Source organism: Lissotriton helveticus, chromosome 2_2 (assembly GCF_964261635.1).
Source record: "Lissotriton helveticus chromosome 2_2, aLisHel1.1, whole genome shotgun sequence".
NCBI lineage: Eukaryota > Metazoa > Chordata > Amphibia > Caudata > Salamandridae > Lissotriton > Lissotriton helveticus.
In genome coordinates, this window is record NC_136060.1 from 516,597,785 (window position 1) to 516,618,636 (window position 20,852).

Genomic DNA, 20,852 nt, shown 5'->3' on the forward strand with positions numbered 1-20,852 from the left:
CTGCTCACCCTCTAGGCTGCGTGGCGCGAGCAGTAAAGGCTTATTTCGGAGGCGTTGTAAGTTAAGCAGTTGTGACCACATACAGTAACCCAGTGACAACACTACAAATGGACACCACACAGGTTTTATATAAAAAATAAGTAGACTTTATAAAGAGTTACCACAAGACCATAAACGACAAAAATACACACTAGGATTACTTTAAGATGGTAGATTTAAGCTTAATTCAGTTCAGTTCTTAGATACGACACTCTGCGTCAATGTACCTTAAGTTGCGTTGCGCTTCCACGACAAGCAATGTCGCAGCGACTGGAAATGCGGCAAAGTCAGGTGCAAAGAAATAAAGACGTGACGATCTTCCAGATGCTGCACGCTTCTCGGGGATGCGAGAAGTTCTCGGTTCGATGCGTGGACTGCAGCGGCGACACACGATGCGGCCACACACTTACGATGCGACGACAACAGCTCCAGCAGCGACACTCTTCTCCACGATGCGTGAAGCTTCCGCTCGATGCGACAACTACAGTGGCGACATCCAAGATGCGACGGCAGCAGCTCAGACGGTGGCGCGCTTCTTGGGGATGCGATGTGCTCTTGGTCGATGTGGTGCAATTGAACAGTTCCAGAAGTGAGACCCTCTGGCTTCGGAGTTGCGACGGCAGGCAAAGCGACGGCTACACGCTCCGACCTCGTTGTGAGATTCTTCTCCTGATGCGGTGCAGTGCGACAACCACAGCGACGACACCCTCATTCTTCGGAGTTGCGACGGCAGCAGCAGCTACGGCGACACGCTTCCTCTTCGTTGCGGCACGCTTGTCTCCGATGCGGTGCAGTGCGACAGTTCCAGCGGCTACACCCTCCTTTCTCCGGAGTTGCGACGGCATGCACAGCGACGACGACACGCTTCTTGTTGAGTCGCGCTTCCAGCTCCTTGCGACACACAGTTCCTCAGAAGGCCCAAAACAGCAGCAGGCACTTCCACAAGCACTCTGGGAAGCTGGGGGGTGAAGTCTGTCCCTGAGACTTCAGCAGGAGGCAAGCTCTTTCCCAAGCCCTTGGAGATCCATCACAAGTTGAAAGCAAAGTACACAAAGTTCCTTTCTCCTTCCTTTGGCAGTAAGGCAACCACTGCAGACCAATCCCCCAAGCAGCACTTCAGCTTGGGAATAGTCTCTCCTCAGTTTCTTCAGGTTCCTCTCCTCAGTAAAGGTTTCTTCTTGTAGTCCGAAGTGATCTAATTTCATGGGATAAGGGTCCCAATATTTATACCCAGAAATCCTTAGTTCTCTGAGGGGAGAGGGGCCATTGCCCATTCCAAACCAGTTCTGAAGCACTCTGTTTACAAAACTTCTCCTTTCCTTTCACAGTGCAGGGCATGCACATCAGACGCCCCATAGGGGGTGGAGCCAGCATTGTGGAAGGCAGGCACAGACCTATTTAAGGTTCAGGTGAACTCCTCCCTCCCATCTAGATGCAGATCTCTCTATTCACCACTGGGTGACTCAGCCTGTCTCCTGGAATTCCCCAGCCCTGTCACTCACAAAACCAGACATAGGAATACACAAACTAGCAGAGGCAGGTTTGAATGGTTAGACAAGCAAATACCTACTTTCTAAAAGTGGTATTTGCAAACACAGAATATTAAAATAAACTTTACTAAAAGGTGTATTTTATTATTCTGAGTTCAGGCATACTAAACTCGAATTTCTACCATGTTCTCTGAGCCTGTTAGGATTATAAATTGTAACAATTCTAACAGCCTATTCTGGCCTATTGAGAGCAGGTAGCCTTGCAATAGTGAAAAACGAAAATGGCTGTATTTCACTATTAGGACATGCCACACACATCTGGGCTTGTCCTACCTTATACTTACAATGCACCCTGCCCTTGGGCCTACCATAGGGGTGACTGATATGAAGAAAAGGGAAGGTTTAGGCACTGGGAAGTGGGTGCACTTGCCCAGTCAGCATGACAGTACCAGACTGCACGCAGGCTCTGCAATGGCAGACCTTAGACATATTTTACAAGGCTGCTCCTGTGGGTGGCACTACCAGGGCTGCAGGCCCACCAGCAGAATTTGGATTTACATGCCCTGGGCACACTCAGTGCACTAGACTAGGGACTGACAAGTAAACCAAATAGCCAAACATGGAACCACTGATTAATACATCAATTTACAGTAGGGAGCACTTGCACTGTAGCACTGAATATCAGTGGCACAGTGCCCAAAGCATCTAATACCAGCAAAAAAACACACGAGGCAACAGCAAAAATGGAAGGAGGATCCACGCCAATGGTGCCAGGTCTAACAAATGTGTATTTATTTTTGTAGCAATGGTGGCATGCTGCACTTTAGATGAATATGTTTAAAAGTAAAGTGCGCCATACTGCGATTGCTACAATAGTTAATTGTGGATGCGTTAACAATTGATGTGTGCACTGATGGCTGGTGGTGTGTGTGCCTGTAGAACTTGTGCACTGATGGCTGGTGGTGTGTGTGCCTGGCGGAAGTGTGCACTGACGGCTAGTGGTGTGTGTGCCAGGTGGAAGCGTGTACTGACAGCTGGTGGTGTATGTGCCTGGTGAAAGCGTGCACTGACGACTGGTGGTGTGTGTGCCTGGTGGAAGCGTGCACTGACGACTGGTGGTGTGTGTGCCTGGTGAAAGCTTGCACTGATGGCTGGTGGTGTGTGTGTGCCTGGTGGAAGCGTGCACTGACGGCTGGTGGTGTGTGTGCCTGGTGGAAGCTTGCACTGATGGCTGGTGGTGTGTGTGCCTGGTAAAAACGTGCACTGACAGCTCGTGGTGTGTGTGTGCCTGGTGGAAGCGTGCACTGACGGCTGGTGGTGTTTGTGCATGGTGAAGGCGTGCACTGACGGCTGGTGGTGTTTGTGCCCAGTGAAACGACTGATGGTGTCTGTGTCTGGTGAAAGTGTGCACTGAGGTGGGTGTGTGGTTGTGGTTGTGTGTGGTTGTGTGTGGTTGTGGCTGGGTGTGGTTGTGGGTGTGGTTGTGTGTGGGTGGTTGTGTGTGTAGTTGGGTGTGTGTGGGGTTGTGGTTTTGTGTATGGTTGTGGTTGTATGTGTTGTGTTTTCAAAAGTGGTAGCATTTTCCAATACCTCTTACTTTTACTGCAAACGCCTGTTACATTTAAAACTATTATTCGAGTTTACTGAGGTCCTGATAAAAGGGCAGAACATATAAGAATGGCACACTTCATCATAAGTGGAATTTACCCTGAAGTTTCTATCGGCCAAACCTGCCAGTTCCATGTAGTTGCCAGAGCAATATATACTGGGTAATGTCAGAATACACACACGCACACACAACTTGTATCAAGTCACAAGATTTCTGCAAAAGTACGGAAAATGTAAAGTCTTGCAATTTTTAAGGCATTTGATAAGCTCTAATTGTACAAGTTCAGTTTATTGTACAACGCTCAAGTCACCAAAGACCTAAATTCTTCAACATACTCTCTATTTTTAAAATCTTAATTATGTACTCAAAGCTTAGTCCCAAACTAATACAGAAAATTAAATTCAAGCCTGTGACTTTACTTATTATTACAAACTCGTTCAGAAATTCTGGGTTCCAGCTTTTACACTGCAACATATTAATTCCATACAGTTTTATGATTTAGGGACTTACCAGTTGATTGGTAGGTTGCCACGGATTGTTTAGAAGTGGCATGAATATATTCAAACCTGTCTCAGCAAAGGTTTTGAGAAGATAAACACTCAATGGCTTATTTGAAGGGATTACCACTACCTGCTATTCCTCAAATGTGCATGTGTGTGTGTGTGTGTGTGTGTGTGTGTGTGTGTGTGTGCGTGCAATCGTGTACACACATACACTACCACCACCCACAAACACTCATTAAAACATCAAAATCCTAATTACATGGCAGTTATAAGTCCGAGCTGCATCAAAACAATAATTAGCGGTAAATCCACTGATACAGGGCTTCAGTCTTGAGGTGTGTCAGGGATGTACACTGCTGCGCAGCTACGGTGTCCCACTTTTATGCCTCCACCAAAGACTTCACAAAAGATTTTTCTAAACTCCGAAAGCATACAGACAGCACTGACAACTGTTAGTTCCCACTTAACGAACATGATGTGCGAAGAACAGGACTATACTTGCGTGAAGCTTTAGGATCACAGCCTCACGTTAATGCAATTTAAGTGCACTCTGTGCATCTCTATAATCCAGAGTCTGCGTGGTGCATTATCAGGGTTGTAGAATTTTTTTTAATTTTTTTACGTGACAAATTGCTAACGAAATCTACATGTCGTATAAAGAAAACCACTTGTCCACCTGCTCAATTATATGGATTGGGACACAATTTATTTTATTTACTCCTAATCAAACTGCCCGAAGTGATTTGCAACAATGAAAAAGTAAAACATCATTAAATACTGCTAAATATGACGTTACTGTTATTCACCCAACAAGCAGTGAGCCAACACTAAAAGCTCTTAACTATAGCACCTGAAGTTCATTATTCAAGTAACCCCATAAAGCAAGGAGCAGCACCTTTGTATGGGAAGGGGCTGTTGCAAGAATCATTACACAGAGTAGGACTGGGTCAGTCAGGTAGGACAGATGCGGTCTCATAATGCTATTCACACGCTGTTACAGTTCTGACTGAAAGGTGAACTACAGTAACCAAAGAATCCAGCCGCAGTCCGAGCGATGCGAAGCAGGACACTATGCAGCCCCGACTCAAGCTCAGGAGGCAGGGAACGGCAAACACATCGCGGCGGGGAGGAGACCTGGGAGGGCGTGGGCTGCCCGCGCATGCGCGGTACATGTTACTTTTGCGTGCCCTGTGGCTCGCGCATGCGGCCGGTGTAGGCAGCGCCTGTCCCCTTCTGGGGCTCCTGTGATAAGAGGGCGACCCGGCGCCAAAGAGGAAGTGAAGTGCGGGAGCTGAAGTCCCGGGAGAGCGGTAGATAGCAGCACGGGGCTCCCATGCCTAAGGAGGGAGCCCCGCATAGTGCTGGCAGAAATTTGGAGGAGCTTGAGTGCCCCAGTACCGTGCCTCAGCCAGCCGCCACACCGGGTGAGTTTGGAGGAATCATCATTTGTGCCGATGAAGGCACAGTGGCAATGTTAATTTACTGAGCGGGCCCGCTCCAACGATGGTGCGAGTTTTCACCAAAGTGAAAGTGAAACTGCATGCTGACTTGCCTCCCAAGGGGGACCGGAGATGTGTGTGGCGCGGCGTGTTCATATTTCCAGTCCGGCCTGCACGTGCCCATCTCCTGTCTCCCTTGAGAGCCAAGTCAGCGACTATAGGTCCCGCTGGCGACAGCGCTTCGCGCTGCGTCACCAGGTGCGAGACTTAAAAAAATGATGAAGCCTCAAACGAGCGTCATATTGCACATTTTGGCTTATTTACGTGATAAAGCGTATCTGTTGTTTCCCAAAGAGTGTTCTTGGTACAGCACCCCTGGCTTCTTTTTACAGCGCGCCGGCGTGCTGCAACACACATATTGTGAACCACTGAGAAGCTGGTAATTTTAATTAATCTAAATAAAAAAAACAATTATGGAGGGGTTCTCGGGGTGGACAAGCAGTGTTGTGGGAGGTGTAGGGGGCTTAAAGCGAAAGCAACAAAAGAAAAGTAATCTGAGGAAGCCTAAAGCGAGGCGACCGAGGTGGAGCAGGGAGGGAACGTCTTTAAAAGATAAAGCGTGCCGTTCATAATCGGGTGCCAGGAAAACATGTGGCTTTGCTGAAGCGGAAAGCAGAGAGCGTGTTGGGCAACAGCAGCTAGGAGAAAGTGATTATGAAAAGAGTGCTCACTAAAAGTAAGTAAAACGTACTGAGTAACAACACATGCAATCGATGCAGTCTTTATGGGAGAGGTTACAACAGGAGAAAAGGAGCAACTAAGGAGGGACTTCTAATCCTATCACAAATCAGAATCCACCATTTACAAAGAACAGTAACGGGAGCCAATTAAAAAGATGGCGGAAAGTGAGCAGAGCGTAAAGTCGACACCTGAATACAGCGCTGCCTGGGTGAGACCTAAAAAACGACATCAAAGCACAAGGTATCATTGCCATCAACAATCTGATAAAGACATCTAGCCGCACATTGCTCATCTTAGAATCCTGCCCGGTCGCCAGACTGGATCTAGAAATTCTCCCAGCAGTCCCGTAGCGATGCCGGCTCCCGAATGTGACCTGTAGGGAGTCCTTAAGTCCTCCCCCCCCAACTTCAGTTCCTTCTTTTCCGTGCTAACACACAGATCCGTACTGCAGTTCCTCTGACTGTTTTCAGCCTACTTGACGTCTCATCGATGGAGCAGTGTGCCTTTCTTCGATGTCCTCGGGGTTCAATCCTTGTGAGTCCGTGGTTGACAAATGACCGCCGCAGAAACTCACTCGATTTGTATGTGGTGTCTGCTTGATCACCACAACTTCGAGTGCAACTCTTGTCAACTGCTCAGAGCAAAGGCATGCAGGGACTGTCGCATTAAGCTTGTGGCAGCACAAAAGTCACAGTCTTCGAAGTCTTCTCATCGTCCTCTGTCCCCTCAGCGTTTTAGGGACCGATCGCATTCACCTTCATCGTCCAGAGGTAAGCCTCGGCGCCAGCAGTGAAAGTTGTGGCGCCTCCCGCCTTTGTCGCCTTCCGCTGATCCCCACTCTTAAGTTGACGAGAAGAAGCACGAGTCCACCCTGCACTCCCCACCTGTCCTGGGGCCAGGGTGTCTTTGACCCAGATCATACAATATCCTCAAGCTCTTCTTTCTGCTTTTGGGTCGTCCCCTCCCTCTGGAGCGCCTTTGGGTCCTCCCCTCCCTCTGGAGCGCCTTTGGGTCCTCCCCTCCCTCTGGAGCGCCTTTGGGTCCTCCCCTCCCTCTGGAGCGCCTTTGGGTCCTCCCCTCCCTCTGGAGCGCCTTTGGGTCGTCCCCGCCCTCTGGAGCGCCTTTGGGCCCCACGGAGGTGCATCAGGTCGTGATTGGGACTCCGCCGACAGGTTCTTTCTCAGCTTCAAGCCGGCCCCTTGTGTCTGACACCTCCGCAGCGCTGGTGCACAGCCCATCACAGCTTCCACCTTTGGCTCCGACTTCTTTTCTGCAGAATCTGATGTCAGTGTCAAACTCTTGCCTGCCGGCTCCGATGGTCGTGCCATTGACTCTCCTTCCGCCGTCGAGGCGTCGCCTTCTCAGAGTCAACCAGCTTCCATTACGGCGTCGGACACAGCACCGATGGAGCCGATCGTTTTAGCCTCTCTTCCTTCTGGTTTTTATTCATATTCAGAGGACCATAGTTGTGGAAGTACTACAGAAGGTGTGGTGTGTCGTCATCCAATTCAGGACACGGTATCACCCGCTATGCCATCTGGCTGCTTACTTGACTTGGCTGACAGCAGTGGCTTAGAATCTTTGCCAGCCTCCTGTCTCCTCCTGGTTTGGCTACTCGGGTCAGTTCCATGTTGGCGGATATGCTCCATTGAGTTTCGATTGCGTTGGATTTACACCTTCCCTGGTGGAATTGTCAACAGACCTTTAACTTGGTGTTCTACACCCTGCCCAGTCTAATGTTGAGCCTGTACTTCCTTATTGTGACTGTCTTTTCGATATCCTTTTGGGTGCTTGGACTAAGCCCGAAACAGGGCTTGCTGTGGATCGCTCAGCTTCTCTCAGGCATCGCCCAGCCTCAGAGGATCCCTTCTGTCTACGGAGACATCCTCTACTAAAAGCTTTGTGGTTCAGGCAGCTTTAGCCACGCAGAATATTGGTTTTCTTCTCCTTGTCCGCCCGGAAGGGGAGGCCAATAAATGTGATGCTTGTGGTAGATGTATTTTCTCTTCTTTTAGCGTGGCTCTGCGCTCTCTGAACACCTTATGTGCCTGCCTGCTTCTCCTACGCCTTGTGGGGCTCTGTAGAGCTTCTTGTCTTTCTTTCAGTAGAAAGCCTGGAATGCTCTTCTTCCTCTGGCACAGGATGGGCTGCAAGCTGCCACACTTTGCATCCCCTGTATTATGGATACTTCCGGTTCTGTTGGTCGGGCTATGGCCTCTTCCATTGCTATACTTCGCGCATGGTTGCGTACTTCCAGGTTTTCGGAGGCTGTGCAAACTGCTTTAATTGGCATGCCTTTTGATGGCACCTCCCTTTTTGCGCCCATGCCGACTCTGATTTATGCCGGTTCGGGGATAGTCCTGGTGGTCCGGAGTCTTAACTCGATTATTGTACTATGGTAGTCGGGGACAGTTGTTTCCCCTGGTTTTGACTCCTCCTCACCTTCCTAGGGCGGAGTTCTTCTCTCCCCTCCATTCATACACCCGGTGTGGTGTTCCTGCTTATCTGCAAGTACCTTTTGTCTCGTTTATGTTGTCGGTGACCGGTTTAATTTACAAACTTCTGGAACTGATCTTGTTTTGTGGTCTCCTAGTCTGTCCTTTGACAGATTGCATTTTTCCTACCCAAGTCCTTGGTGTAACTCTGAAGGGTCACCTGTGACCAGGTTGTTCTGGGATATTCACTGGGGCACATACGCCTGCAGACTACTTTTTAACCTGTTGAGTTTTCTGCTTGTTTTTATTTTTTTATTTTACTGAATGTTATTGAATTGAAATATAACAGGACCATCAGTTGTACAATGTGCGTCAATGCTCTGTCATTTTCAATACAAATAAAGGGAACTTGAAGTGTTGAAAAGAAGTCAGATAAGCAAAACATATATGACATTATAATAGCAATCCAAGGTATATGCTCCTGAGCAGGAAGGCTTGCCATCCTTCTAGTATATGACATGTGGGGCGAGCATATAGCGGTAAACGAATAAAAAGTGATCAAACAAACACTCAGACCCAACACCCCCCTCCAGCAGCATCTCTCCCCACCACTTTTCATCCTCAGGAAAATCCCAAAGTTATCAGGCCAAGGGGATATCAGTAGCCACTTCTAAAAGAATATTGTGCGATGGGAGTGGAGCCCAACATGGAAATACAGTTATAATACAGGGTGAGGCGCAAACAGACTCAAATATCAGGGTACCGAGAGCCTAATACGAGGGGCGCTTCCAGGGGTCCTTCACTCGGTGGATTCTCCATCTCATCTCCCAGAAAATCTGCCAGCATTAGGTCCTGAGCCCCCGCTTGTTCCAAGGGACGCCTGCCCTGGTGTGCTACACGAAGCAAAGCCATACCCTGCCATGCTGCCCAACGTATTCCGTCTGTTGGCCAACTCTCAATCCGGGGACCACGCGCTTTCCTCCACATCCTAGTAATCCTACTCTTGGCCAGTACCAAGGCCAGGTCACTGAAGCGGTCAGTGACTCTGTATTTGGCAGGATGAGGGGAGATACAGAGGAGGCAAAATCGGGGCGAAGGGGTTAAAGTGCAGTCAGTGGCACCAGCCAGAAGACCTACCACTTCAGACCAGTAATGGGTTAAGTGGGGATATCCCCAGAGCATATGAAGACTATCTCCTGAGGCAACGCGGGCTTCGGGCGAGGTCAGGGGGGAAATGTACGCTAAGCTTCAAAGTCATGAGAAATGCTCGCTGGAGTACACAGCATTGGATTAGCTTAAAGCTAGCATTGATGAAAATTTTAGGCGCCATGAAACACATCTCTAAATCTAGACACAAAGGATGTTCCTAGTTTGGGAAAAAACCTTTTGGCTCTTACAGTGCTTTTAGATTTTATTCTCTGCTCCTGTTACCATCAGCAGAGATGCTCTTAAAAAGTGATAAGAGCATGCAGTGGCCTTCCAGCAGCAGAACGGACACCCCCTGGAGAGTATCCCATGACAGACTGTGTGAGCGGGACTGCAGTCCCAAAGTCTTAGATGTAAGTGCTGTGTGCAGTGTAGCAGGGAACAGGCGGTCTTTATCTATTCATGTATAATGCGGTCTCTTCTCTTCCAGGCTCCTGGTTCGGTCCGTCTGAGAAGCGGCGCTACATTGGAGTGATGATGCTGACCCTGAGTCCTAGGTGAGTAGCTCCTCCTGATACCACGTGCTCTGCTTTGAGGGATGAAGGGTAACGTTGTCCTGTTGCATCTTTGATTGCCCGCCATGGTTTGGATCACATTGGGATAGGGCAGTGATTGGGGGCGTCAGCAGGGAGTGTCAGGTCTTCCTATGGTTGCCCATCGCATGTAACTATGCTCATGCCATGCTTTCTACATGCCATCCCTCTGTTGGCATCCGTAATGTCTGCCGTTTTTCAGTCCTGACGTTGTGTGGCGGTGAACCCTCCTCTTCACCGCTCCACCTCATGGACTGACATCCCTGCAGCCTCCTGTCATAAGCGGTCTCTCTGCTGCCCTCCTTCTCACCCACCCTCTTCTGGCATCTGTATGCTTTATGAAAGCCCAAGGCTGATGGGTGGGGCGTTTGAATTAATGTCAGCCAATGGGAACAACTTTTTCCTGCATTCCAGTCCGTTGTTTATTGTTGTTCCCACTCCGCCGCTGCAGAATCAGATCAGCAGCACATCAACCAGCCTTGGTCCTGCTCCAATAGGAATAGTGATCTGTGGAGCGCTTGAAAGCTGCTCAGCTGTTGGTAGTTGTTTAGGGCCGCATTCCACTCTATTGTTTTTTGGTTTTTCTCACCTTTCTCCTGCATGCACACCTTATGAATAGTGGACCAAGCATTTAAGAGACTTTAGATTAGGGTTCTCTCACCTCCCACGCCACCCCACCCACCAGACGAACCCCACCAAACTAATCCCACCCTCTGTTCATGTGGAGCAGCAATCGGACATATGACCCAAGATGTGCTGCTGCACCAAACTCCGCCTCTGTCCTCTTGTCACAGCGCTCTCTGGATTCAGGGACAGTTTATGACCTGACCACATGTAGGTTTCACACATCACTGCTCTTGGGGCATGAGACCTCGGATGAAGTGCTGCTGCTGTGGCTTGATTTTGCCTTTTGTTCCTCTTCCTCCATTTTGTTTCTTATGCCATTGTCTTCATTTTTGCAGTATTTTGGGAGAACTTCGCCTTCGGGACCCGTCGTTCCCAGATGTGACCCATGGAGTTCTCATCCACAAGGTCATCCTTGGCTCACCTGCCCATCAGTAAGTCTTGAGTACACAGCTTTCTTCATGCATGCTGCTTTGTGTCGGAGGTGTCGAGGAATGTTTGTGTGAATGTCACCTGGGACACGGAGAGGTATCCTAAAGCTCAGCTGAACTGATTAGAGACGAGCCGGGTCAACAATGATGTGATGAGGCAAACGAAAAGTGGACAATGCTCGTCTTATTCAACCTAGATCATACTGATGCACCCACAACAGAGCAAAATGTATCTGTGATCATTTAACATCCATGAGAGAGAAGTCTTTGACTAACAGCCATGTGTACAGTGACGCTTCCTTCAAATTTGTTTGGGTGTGTTACTGTTTTACTACATGGACATTGCTCGAGTTATATCACAGTATTTTAAAATGTAACAATCATTGGCCTGGAGGTCTCTACGGGGAGGTCTGGCCTTCAGTGCGTAATGTGTAAGTTTGATGGCGGACATGTCAAAGGGGTGGAATCTACGGAATGGATTCACCAGTAGGAACTCCAACACTTTGGCCTGCTGATGCCGTAGGATCCCAACATGCCTACTATTTTGAGTTGAGACCTTTTCTGTTCATAACCGGGACCTGTCTTCATTCTTCTCTGTACGTTCTGGTGGAGAGCTCGTCTCATTCCCTTTGCTGTGGCCAAATGTGAGGATATTGATTTTAGTGTTGATGTTTGAGGCTCCTCTCCATATCTAAAGGATCAATCAATCAGTCATTTATAGAGCGCTGCTCGTCACCTGTGAGGGTATCCAGGCGCTGGCACGGTCCAGTGGTTCAACCGAAGGACCAGGTCTTCTTCACCTTCACATCACTGTCTGCCTGTTGCGTAATCAGCTTGTTGCTCCGTGTTTGCATATGTCCACTTTTCTTGTTTTTTTTTCCTTCTTGTCAAACATCAGTTTACTTTGGGTTCGTTTCCCCATTTTGTCTCTAAGTTTGAGCAAGATCTTGCCCCGCAAAATCGCTGAACATCCAGTGTATTCCTCAGTGTGCGAGCTCAACTTTGCTTCACCTTATTATGGTTGTGAAAGCAGGCCAAATATGAGAGATTGCCTGATTTTGTAGGCTCTATTGTCGCAACTTTATAAGTTGTGACTATGTAAGTTTTACCCTTCTTCTGCCTGTATTAATTTCCATCCACCTCGTTGCAGTCACATTTTTGGGAGGGTGGGGATAAAGGCCGAACATAAAGGAGCAGCCCTTAATGAAGGGGGCAAGAAGCACCAGGGCTTTGTAAATGTTGGCTGGGGTTGGTAAAGGTTGTCAGGGTTTAGTAAAGTGTGGACAGGAACTAACAGGACATTCTAAATACTGGAACAAGAATAGCTAGGTCTTGGTAAAGGCTGGGCAGGGTATGGCAGAAGGTGGCAAAGGCTTGGCAGGCACGGACAGTGCTTGACTAAGGGTGGGCAGAAGGGAAGAGGTCTTGGTAAAAGCTGGGCAAGAAGAGAAAGGGTTATGGCGGGACTTGGTAAAGGCTAGACAGGAAGAGATGGGATTTGGTAAAGGCTGGCATGTTTGCTAAAGGCTGAGCAGGAATTGCCAGTGTTTGGTAAACGTTGGGCGGAAAGGCTGGTGTTTGGCAAGGCCTGGGCAGATAGGTGCAATGTTTGATGAAGGCTGGGCAAGAAGGGGCAGCATGTGGGAAATGCTGGGAAGTGCTTGCAAAAGGGGCTGCGCAAGGAGCAGTGTTTCCTAAAGGCTGGAAAGGCATATTATGTACTGAAATCTGGAAGGGAAGGGGCCTTGCTTTATGAACTAAGGACACGAAGTGCCAGGGCTCGGTAAAGGCGGGGCAGAAAGGCGAGGGGTTGAAGTCTGCCCGGGAAGCAGCAATGGCCATTGAATGTTAAACGGGCAGAGCGGTGCTTGTTAAAAGTAGATTTTTTTGCATGGGGCACAGTTCTCCTAGAAAACCTTACTGATCCTACAGGACTAATATGGTGTAGAGGTAGAACGTGCCACCTGTCAGCGTAATCACAAATTTGATGGTTTCTAGTGGTAGGTTTTGTACATGCACAGGGAAACAATTCCCCTGGTTAAATCGATTATGTTGGACGTGTTGAACACATTCGGCGCATGAGGGTGCAGAATGGATTTGTTTTAAATGAACTGTGGGCAGCTCACTTAAACACAAAGCTGTGATGAAGGGAGACACATAAGGTATACAGTTATGAATAGATATCGGTCCTTCGCTGTGCTTTAGGATTTAAGCTGCACATCATTGATGAGGCCCAAAAAAGCCACGGCCAGCCTGGGGTTGCTTGTGTGTGTCTGTTCAGAGGTGAGGCAGCTGGTAGTTCGAGCTGGACTAATCCTATTGGGGCATGACCATGCTGTTGCAGCAGAGCTAAGCTAAAAAAAGAAAAAGTAGGACATGCACTCTGAGTAATTACCAGTAGTTCAGATTAATTAAAGCATTCTCGGGGGCTTGGCTTGGACGCATGGCGGGCTAGTCGCTGTCAGTGCAGCTACTGCCCTATAAGGCATAATCCTACCTGTATCCTGGCGGAATCGTGCCCATTTTACTAAAAATGGGGGTCGGAACCACCCCTGGTCCCGAGAATCCAGGCAGAGTGCGGTTCCGCTTGCCAGCAGACCGGTAAAGCAACTTTTTCTACCCTGGAGCCGCGGCAGCTCCCCTTCATGTAAAATGGCGCTGCGTGGACCAGGACTGCCTGATTGACAGCCTCCGGACGCCTGTTCTGGGTCGGCCTTGCTGCGGGGACCCATGCTGAGGGGCCGATTGCAGCCCGGAACTCCTGCCGCAATGAATAGGGCCCTCGGAGGACTCCGACCCGGAGGTGAGGTGCCGCACAGACCTGCCAGCTGCTTTCTGATGTAGTCCTCGGGGGTACGCGACCTCGGGGCTTTGGGAGGGCCGAGGTAGGCCCGCTTAAACTGAGCTCCTCCCTGCGAGGTCTGGGGACAACGTGGCATGGTCCGCGAGTCCGGACTCTGGTGAAGGAAAGTCTGAGTACCAATGGGGGGGGCCATTAACAGAGATGCCTGAGCCTTACCCCTCGAGACAGTGGCCGACGGCGGGGCGAGGCCCTGCTGAAGACACCTACGCAGAGGAGCCGACGGAGGCCCGGATACCTGCCTTGTGGAGTGGGGGGTCCTTAGGGGTTTGAAATCTGGAAGGTTGGCGCAGTGACGACTTGCTGACCTGTTGCGGCTGACTACTCCCGGGAGCGCGCTCCACGCGATCCCAGGGCATCAGAGGGGCCGGTCTTGGCTGACGATCCCGCCTGACAGGGCCGTTGACCGTGCTGTGCGGTCCGCGTGGGCAGCCTGCTGGGCAAAGGGGCTTGGACCTCTATTTGAGGGCGCACTCCCAAAGGCGGCCAATCCATAAAATCCTAAGACCGCCGTCGGCGGTGGGAGGCGTCCCTGTAGATCGGTGGAGAGATCACCCAGTATTTACGGTGGGGCGACTCGTGGGCCACAGGTGGACCCCTGCAGGACTGCGACTCCTGAGACGGCCCTCGATTGCCTTAGAGCCTGCTGTGAAGAGCTTGGTGGGACACTCATCCGGAGGACACTCAGCCGACCGGTAAACTAGGGTGCAGTGAGGTGTGGTAAATAAATAATTAATTACCGGTACTATTTTTCTATGCATTAAATAAAACAGATAGCTCAATAAATAAGAGGCAGGATCCGGGGTATCTGAGTTGAACAGGCTTTAATCAGGCACAAGGGAAGGGACAGGATCGGAACAGCCTGAAATAGAATGGCATGGAATGGCAGCTGCAACGTCTCATTAACAGTACATAGTATATATAGGAAAACATTACAATTGCATTGAATACAGTAGGCGTAACAAGTGACAAACGGAAGATAAGAACACATGGGCGTAAAAAGAAGGCGTGCACAGGGCGTGCACGAAGACATGTGATGAGAACGTCACAGAAGTGTCATAAATGGGTGGATACATGGAGGGGGCTACCTGGGCAGCTGGAACCTTTAACCTAGTGGTGCGCGCAAACGGACCATGACGTGTAACTGGGGAGAACTGGGGGCTCTGACTTCTAGCACTAGAAGAGGAGACTAAAGTCTGGGGTGTCAGGACGACATGTACCTATAGCATATCTGGTATCTTGTGTTTGGAGTACATGTTGATAGAATCTAAAAGTCATCAGAGCAAAGGCTACTTGACACTAAGGCTGGTGCATGCATATATTCTTCATGTATTGCGTGTGCTATGAATCTTCTATGGATATTAATACAGTAATTCTCTTGCATGGAGACAGGAAGACTAGACTATAGCTGAAGATGTTTATGCGGTTCGTTAGCTTAGGAATGTGAAGACGGAGAGCTGAACTGATAACTGTAGGCATAACATATTCTTGGCAGGCAGGCAGACAAAGCCAGGCCGGGCACCGCGCTGCGCGGCAGGAAGTAAGCGAAGGGTCAGGGATGCGGGAGGGGCTGCATCGCTCCTCGGAGTGGGTTCAGGAGACTGGAGCTTGAATCTGGTGTTCAGGCCCTTTGAGGCCTAGAAACGGGGACAATTCGATGAATTAACGTGCATAATGTAAACCGTTGGCAACATAGGCCTGGAAGCCTAATTCACGTTGCTTTCACGGGGACTGGATAACTGACATACTAACGTTGGACACAACTATAATTGCGTCTTTATTCGGTCATAAGGGGACATATATGCATATTGATCATGCACATATTACATAGGATGGGGAACACGTAGGCACACATGACAAGGCAAAATTCAATTTTCCTCATTCCCTCCTTGTGCCCTACTTTTCCATCAGGAAACATCAATATTCATGATACCATCTATCATTTCATATAGCATCATTTGCTCGTCTCGAATCTTCTTGGAACGAGACTTTGGACTTGGAATACAGGATGTAGCGCACAAGCCGCAAATCGCAGGGCCACATTGTAAACAGAGACAGCAACTGAATATGATCATTACTGCTATACCCAGGAATGACAATACTTTCCATCCCCAGGCAGATATTATACTCCAGAGCCAACCGGACCATGTCCAGGTGCCTGGATTCTGGTGTAACTGATGGGCAATTTTATGAAGTCTGGTTATAGCTGAATAAACAGACGGTGCGTTATTAGGAATGAAAATGCAGCAACTAGATCCGATGACTCTACAAGCTCCGCCCCTATCGGCCAGTATGACGTCAAGAACAAGGCAGTTTTGAAGCACGACAAATCTCATAGCAGATTGCTCTTCAGTTAAGTTACCTAGAGCAGAAGTAGTCTCATTCACTACTGCTTCAAGGGTTCTGGTTAGCCTACGTATTAGCTTACTATTCTGGACAGGACCTATGAAGAAGAAGAAACCTTTATTGAAGTCTGTATACTGTTCTAAGGCAGTTTCAGTTTGATCGACAATTGGGGACTCAGTCTCCCTTCTATGTCTGACGTGTACTAGATGTGTGTTTCTGTGATAATCGGATGGGGCTAGGAAAACTGGTGGCAGTAGGAAGGCAATGTAACATGTTCCATCCCAATCTAGGGGCAGACGTACATATGCGGTCTGACCACATACAAAATAAGAATGACGTGAGGCTTTGAAAGTAGATTTCCCACTGTCACCATACTCAACCACAGTAGTACAATCACTGTGTCCTAGATGTACTGAACCATTCTTTCGGACACATAATTCGCCTTTCACTGGTAGAACTGTAATAGCAGGCAAATCTGGAGTAGTCTCGGACTGAACATTCAAAACCATGAAATTCGAGGAATAATTACCTAGATCATATACTTCATTTTCTAGATCTAACCCTGTTCTATGGGAAAGACCTTCCTTGTCTGGGAAACATGTTCTATTCAGAAGGGACATATCGTTTGAGGATGACGTTAACGTGGACCATGCTCCACACGAACCATTGTGTGAAAACGGATAGGGAAAGAGTGGCAGAACTCCCTTCGGTGTCTGGAAAGGGGGGAGTCGACCACACACCCAACAATTTGTGGCATTGCTTGTCTGGTGTGAATAGTGTAACATTCGGATAAAAGTATTATTGCGCATGGCAAGACGATAGGATAACTCGTGAGGAGGCAGTTCACTAAATGTGTGCTCTACTGTAACATTAGAGGAAAAATGTACATGTGAAACGATAGGAGGAAAATATATATATAAAACATAACTTATGCCTGTAATCGTAAAACTCAGAAATAACATAATTAATAGAGTAACAATGCATCGACTTCGAAGATTCTTTCGATAACGTATTCTCTTAGAGTTTTGACTAACTCTCTCACTATGTGGGTCTATCTCATACATGTCAGGAACCTGTCTAACCGTTTCACCCGAGAGGGACTTAGACAATTAAACAGGCTGACTTACTAGACCGTAACTTTTCTTTATACTCCTGCTGCGGAGTTTTCTCTAACAGGGGAAGTTTAGAGTCAGTATCTGGGCAGTCCTTGAGAACGGGGCAGTCCTTGAAAAAAGTCTTTGGACGGAGTCCATGAAATCGTTTCACGTGACTGGAATGCAACCAGCCTTTGCGGCCCTCCACCTTGATCGCAGTCCTTGTGGTCATCAGAACGAGCTTTGGTTCTTTCCAGCGGGGCTCCAGCGGACTTGAACGATCAAAATTTCTAATCAGAACGAGGTCGCCTGGTATGACCTCGTGCGGTTTCACTTGGGTGTTGTCTGGAAAGGCAGCGGCGACCTGTGAACGACAAGAGAGTAGTGCAGACATCAAGGAAGCCAGGTAATCTGTCAGCATATTACTGTCAACATCGGTAATTGTACGTGGCCTAGGTGTACCCCACATGTTTGGGGGACGACCGAAAACTACCTCGTAAGGGGACAGACCTGAACGGGAGTGAGCGACCATTCTCATGTAAAAAAGGGCGACTGGCAGTGCTACCATCCAATCTACGCCTTTTTCTGCGCATACCTTTGCAATGCGGATTTTCAGGGTCTGATTATGTCTCTCTACGAGACCAGCTGCTTCGGGATGTCGTACACAGTGGAACTTCCACTGGTACCCTAACAGAAGGGATACTTGTTTCATGAGTTCGGAGGAGAATGGCTGGCCGTTATCTGAATACACGACCCTCGGTAATCCATAACGGGGGAAATACTCACGAACCAACTGCCTGGCAGTGGTCGCGGCAGTGTAATCTGGAACTGGATATGCTTCTGTCCATCTGGACAAAGCGCATACAACTACGAGGACATACTTGAAACCTCGACATCGATCCATCTGAATATAATCCATCTGGAGGACTTCAAAAGGGTGGTCAGGAGGATGGAATCCACCTTGTTCCACCGGGACACCTTTACCTGGATTGAACTGACAACAGATCATGCAGGTACGCACTTTCTGCTTGGCGGCTGCTCGTAAATGCTTGTTGAACCAAATGTTCTGGATACTGTCTAACATGGCTTTTTCTCCTAAGTGTGCTGGACTATGTGCGGTGTTAATAATGACTTGAACCATAGAGTCGGGGAGAAACCATGTGGCTTTTCCCTTCGTCAACCATCCCTGATCTGTCTGGACCCCTCCTTGTTCAGACCATTTCTTGATTTCGTCTGGGGTAGCATGTGACTGTATATCTAGTACGTCTTGTGTAGGGTCCTTAACTGTCATACAAGTCGTCTGAACTGGGACGTCTGTCTGTGTCGTGTTAACTGGAATGTCTGGAGTCTGAGCTGTAAGCTTGGCTGTTCGATCTGCCAGGTCGTTACCCTGGGAAATGATGTCAGTGACTTTCGTATGTGCCTTGCACTTCATGATAGCGATAGCTGTCGGTAAATGTATTGCATCTAACAGAGCTTGAATGAGGGGGCCATGCTGAATCTTGGTTCCATGAGAAGTCATGAAACCTCTCTCTTGCCAGAGCACTCCAAAGTCGTGTACGACTCCGAATGCATAACGTGAATCTGTGTATATGTTTACTTTCAGGTTCTTGGCTCGTATGCAGGCTTGGGTCAGAGCAATGAGCTCTGCTGCTTGAGCAGACAGGGTGTCAATACGATGTGTTTCTAGAACTTCAGTTTCAGTAGTCACTGCATACGCGGCTACTAGTTCTCCTGTACTTGTTCTCATACATGAACCATCCACATAAAGTGTCAGGTCGGGATCAGGTAATGCAATGTCTGTCAAGTCTTGTCTTGGCTTTGTCATGGTGTTAACAACTTCCACACAGTCATGTGTGGCAGGATTTGAAGTAACTGAGGGTAACAGTGTAGCGGGATTTAAAATGTTGCAGCGTCTGATTTCTATGTGTGGCTGAAACAGTGTCAGTTCATATCCTGTTAAACGTGCAATTGTCAAGTGCTGAGTCTGTGTTCGGTTCAAGAGAACTTCCACGGAGTGTGGAACTTGTACTGTCAGAGAGTGTCCTAACACTATGGAATCACTTTGTCTGATAGCTAGTGCTGTGGCTGCAACTGACTTGAGGCACGCAGGCAGAGCCTGGGCCACCGGATCTAATGTGCTAGAGAAATAAGCACAGGGCTTGTATTGTCCTGCTTGATCTTGTGTGAGAACAGATAATGCAGTACCATCACGTTCAGTGACAAAAAGTGTGAAAGGCTTACTGTAGTTTGGTGTCGCTAGAACAGGTGCTTGGCATAAAGCTTTCTTTAACTCATTGAAAACAAGTGTATGTTCTTGGGTCCAAGGGAGGACAGTCAATGTGGCTGCCTCCTGTGTCGTTAACTGTACCAGTGGCTTGGCTAGATATGCGTACTGAGGAATCCATTGTCTGCAGTAAGAAGTGAGGCAGATAAAAGCTCGTACCTCCTTCTGAGTCTTGGGCTGTGGAAGATGTGCTATTAACTGGATACGGTCTGGTGTCAACTGCCTACCCCTCTTGGACAGTAAGTGTCCAAGGTAGACCACTTGCTGGACACAAAATTGCAGTTTCGAAGGGGACACCTTGTGCCCCATCTCGGCCAGGAAATACAAGACTGTAAGTGACGCACGTTCGCAGTCACGTTCAGAACGGGCTGTGATCAATAGATCATCGACATACTGGAGCAGGGCAGTGTCAGTTGGCATATGAATATTGTCTAGTTGTCTTTTCAGTGCTTGACTGTAAATGCTAGGACTTTCTGTGAAGCCTTGAGGAGCTCGTGTGAATTTATAGCTTCCTCCATTTAAACAGAAACCGAAAAGGAATTGGCTGTCTGGATGAATGGGGACACTAAAGAATGCGTTCTTGAGATCAATAACAGTAAAGAACGTAGCTTCGGAATCAATGGCAGTCAATAGGGAAGAGATATCTGGAACCACTGGGTACTGGGGTATGATACATTTATTAAGTTCTCGAAGGTCAATCACTAATCGATAAACTGGAGGTGCATTGGAATCAGTACGTTTTAGAATCGGAATGATAGGAGAATTACATACATTGGAGTCAGTTTCTACAACTACTCCTTGAGCAATGAGCTCGTCAATAATTTTTGATAAGGCTGCTACAGCCTCAGGTGGCAATTTGTACTGTCGGATTCTTGGTAATACAACACCTTGCTTTAGAGTGACACGATATGGTGTAATGTGCATACAACCTACATCAGTTGGACCTTGCGCCCATAAATGCTGAGGTACATTCAATAATCTTGGATCAAAATCACGTAATACATAATGACCTTTAAAATCACGTAAAAACAATCTCACTCCTTCTGGGGAGCAGCATATGACTGCTCCTAATTCTTTCAGTGTCTTAATACCTAGTACATTTTCTGGACATGATTTCGTAAGTAACAAGTCAGTAGTTCGGGACAATGGACCGACTTCTAGGGAAACTGGTTTCGATATTTCATTAACAATAGGCTTTCCTGAAAATCCAAGGGA

General features: G+C 48.2%; 1 protein-coding gene across 1 annotated transcript in view; it reads left to right on the forward strand.

The window, feature by feature from the left end:
* The window catches only part of HTRA2 (HtrA serine peptidase 2), a 51,658-nt gene that overhangs the window by 17,470 nt on the left and 13,336 nt on the right, over nucleotides 1-20,852 (forward strand). The window contains exons 6-7 of the mRNA XM_078678823.1: nucleotides 9,893-9,959; nucleotides 10,958-11,053. Of these exons, the coding sequence (XP_078534949.1) occupies nucleotides 9,893-9,959; nucleotides 10,958-11,053 (163 nt within the window). The remainder of the gene's footprint in view (nucleotides 1-9,892; nucleotides 9,960-10,957; nucleotides 11,054-20,852) is intronic.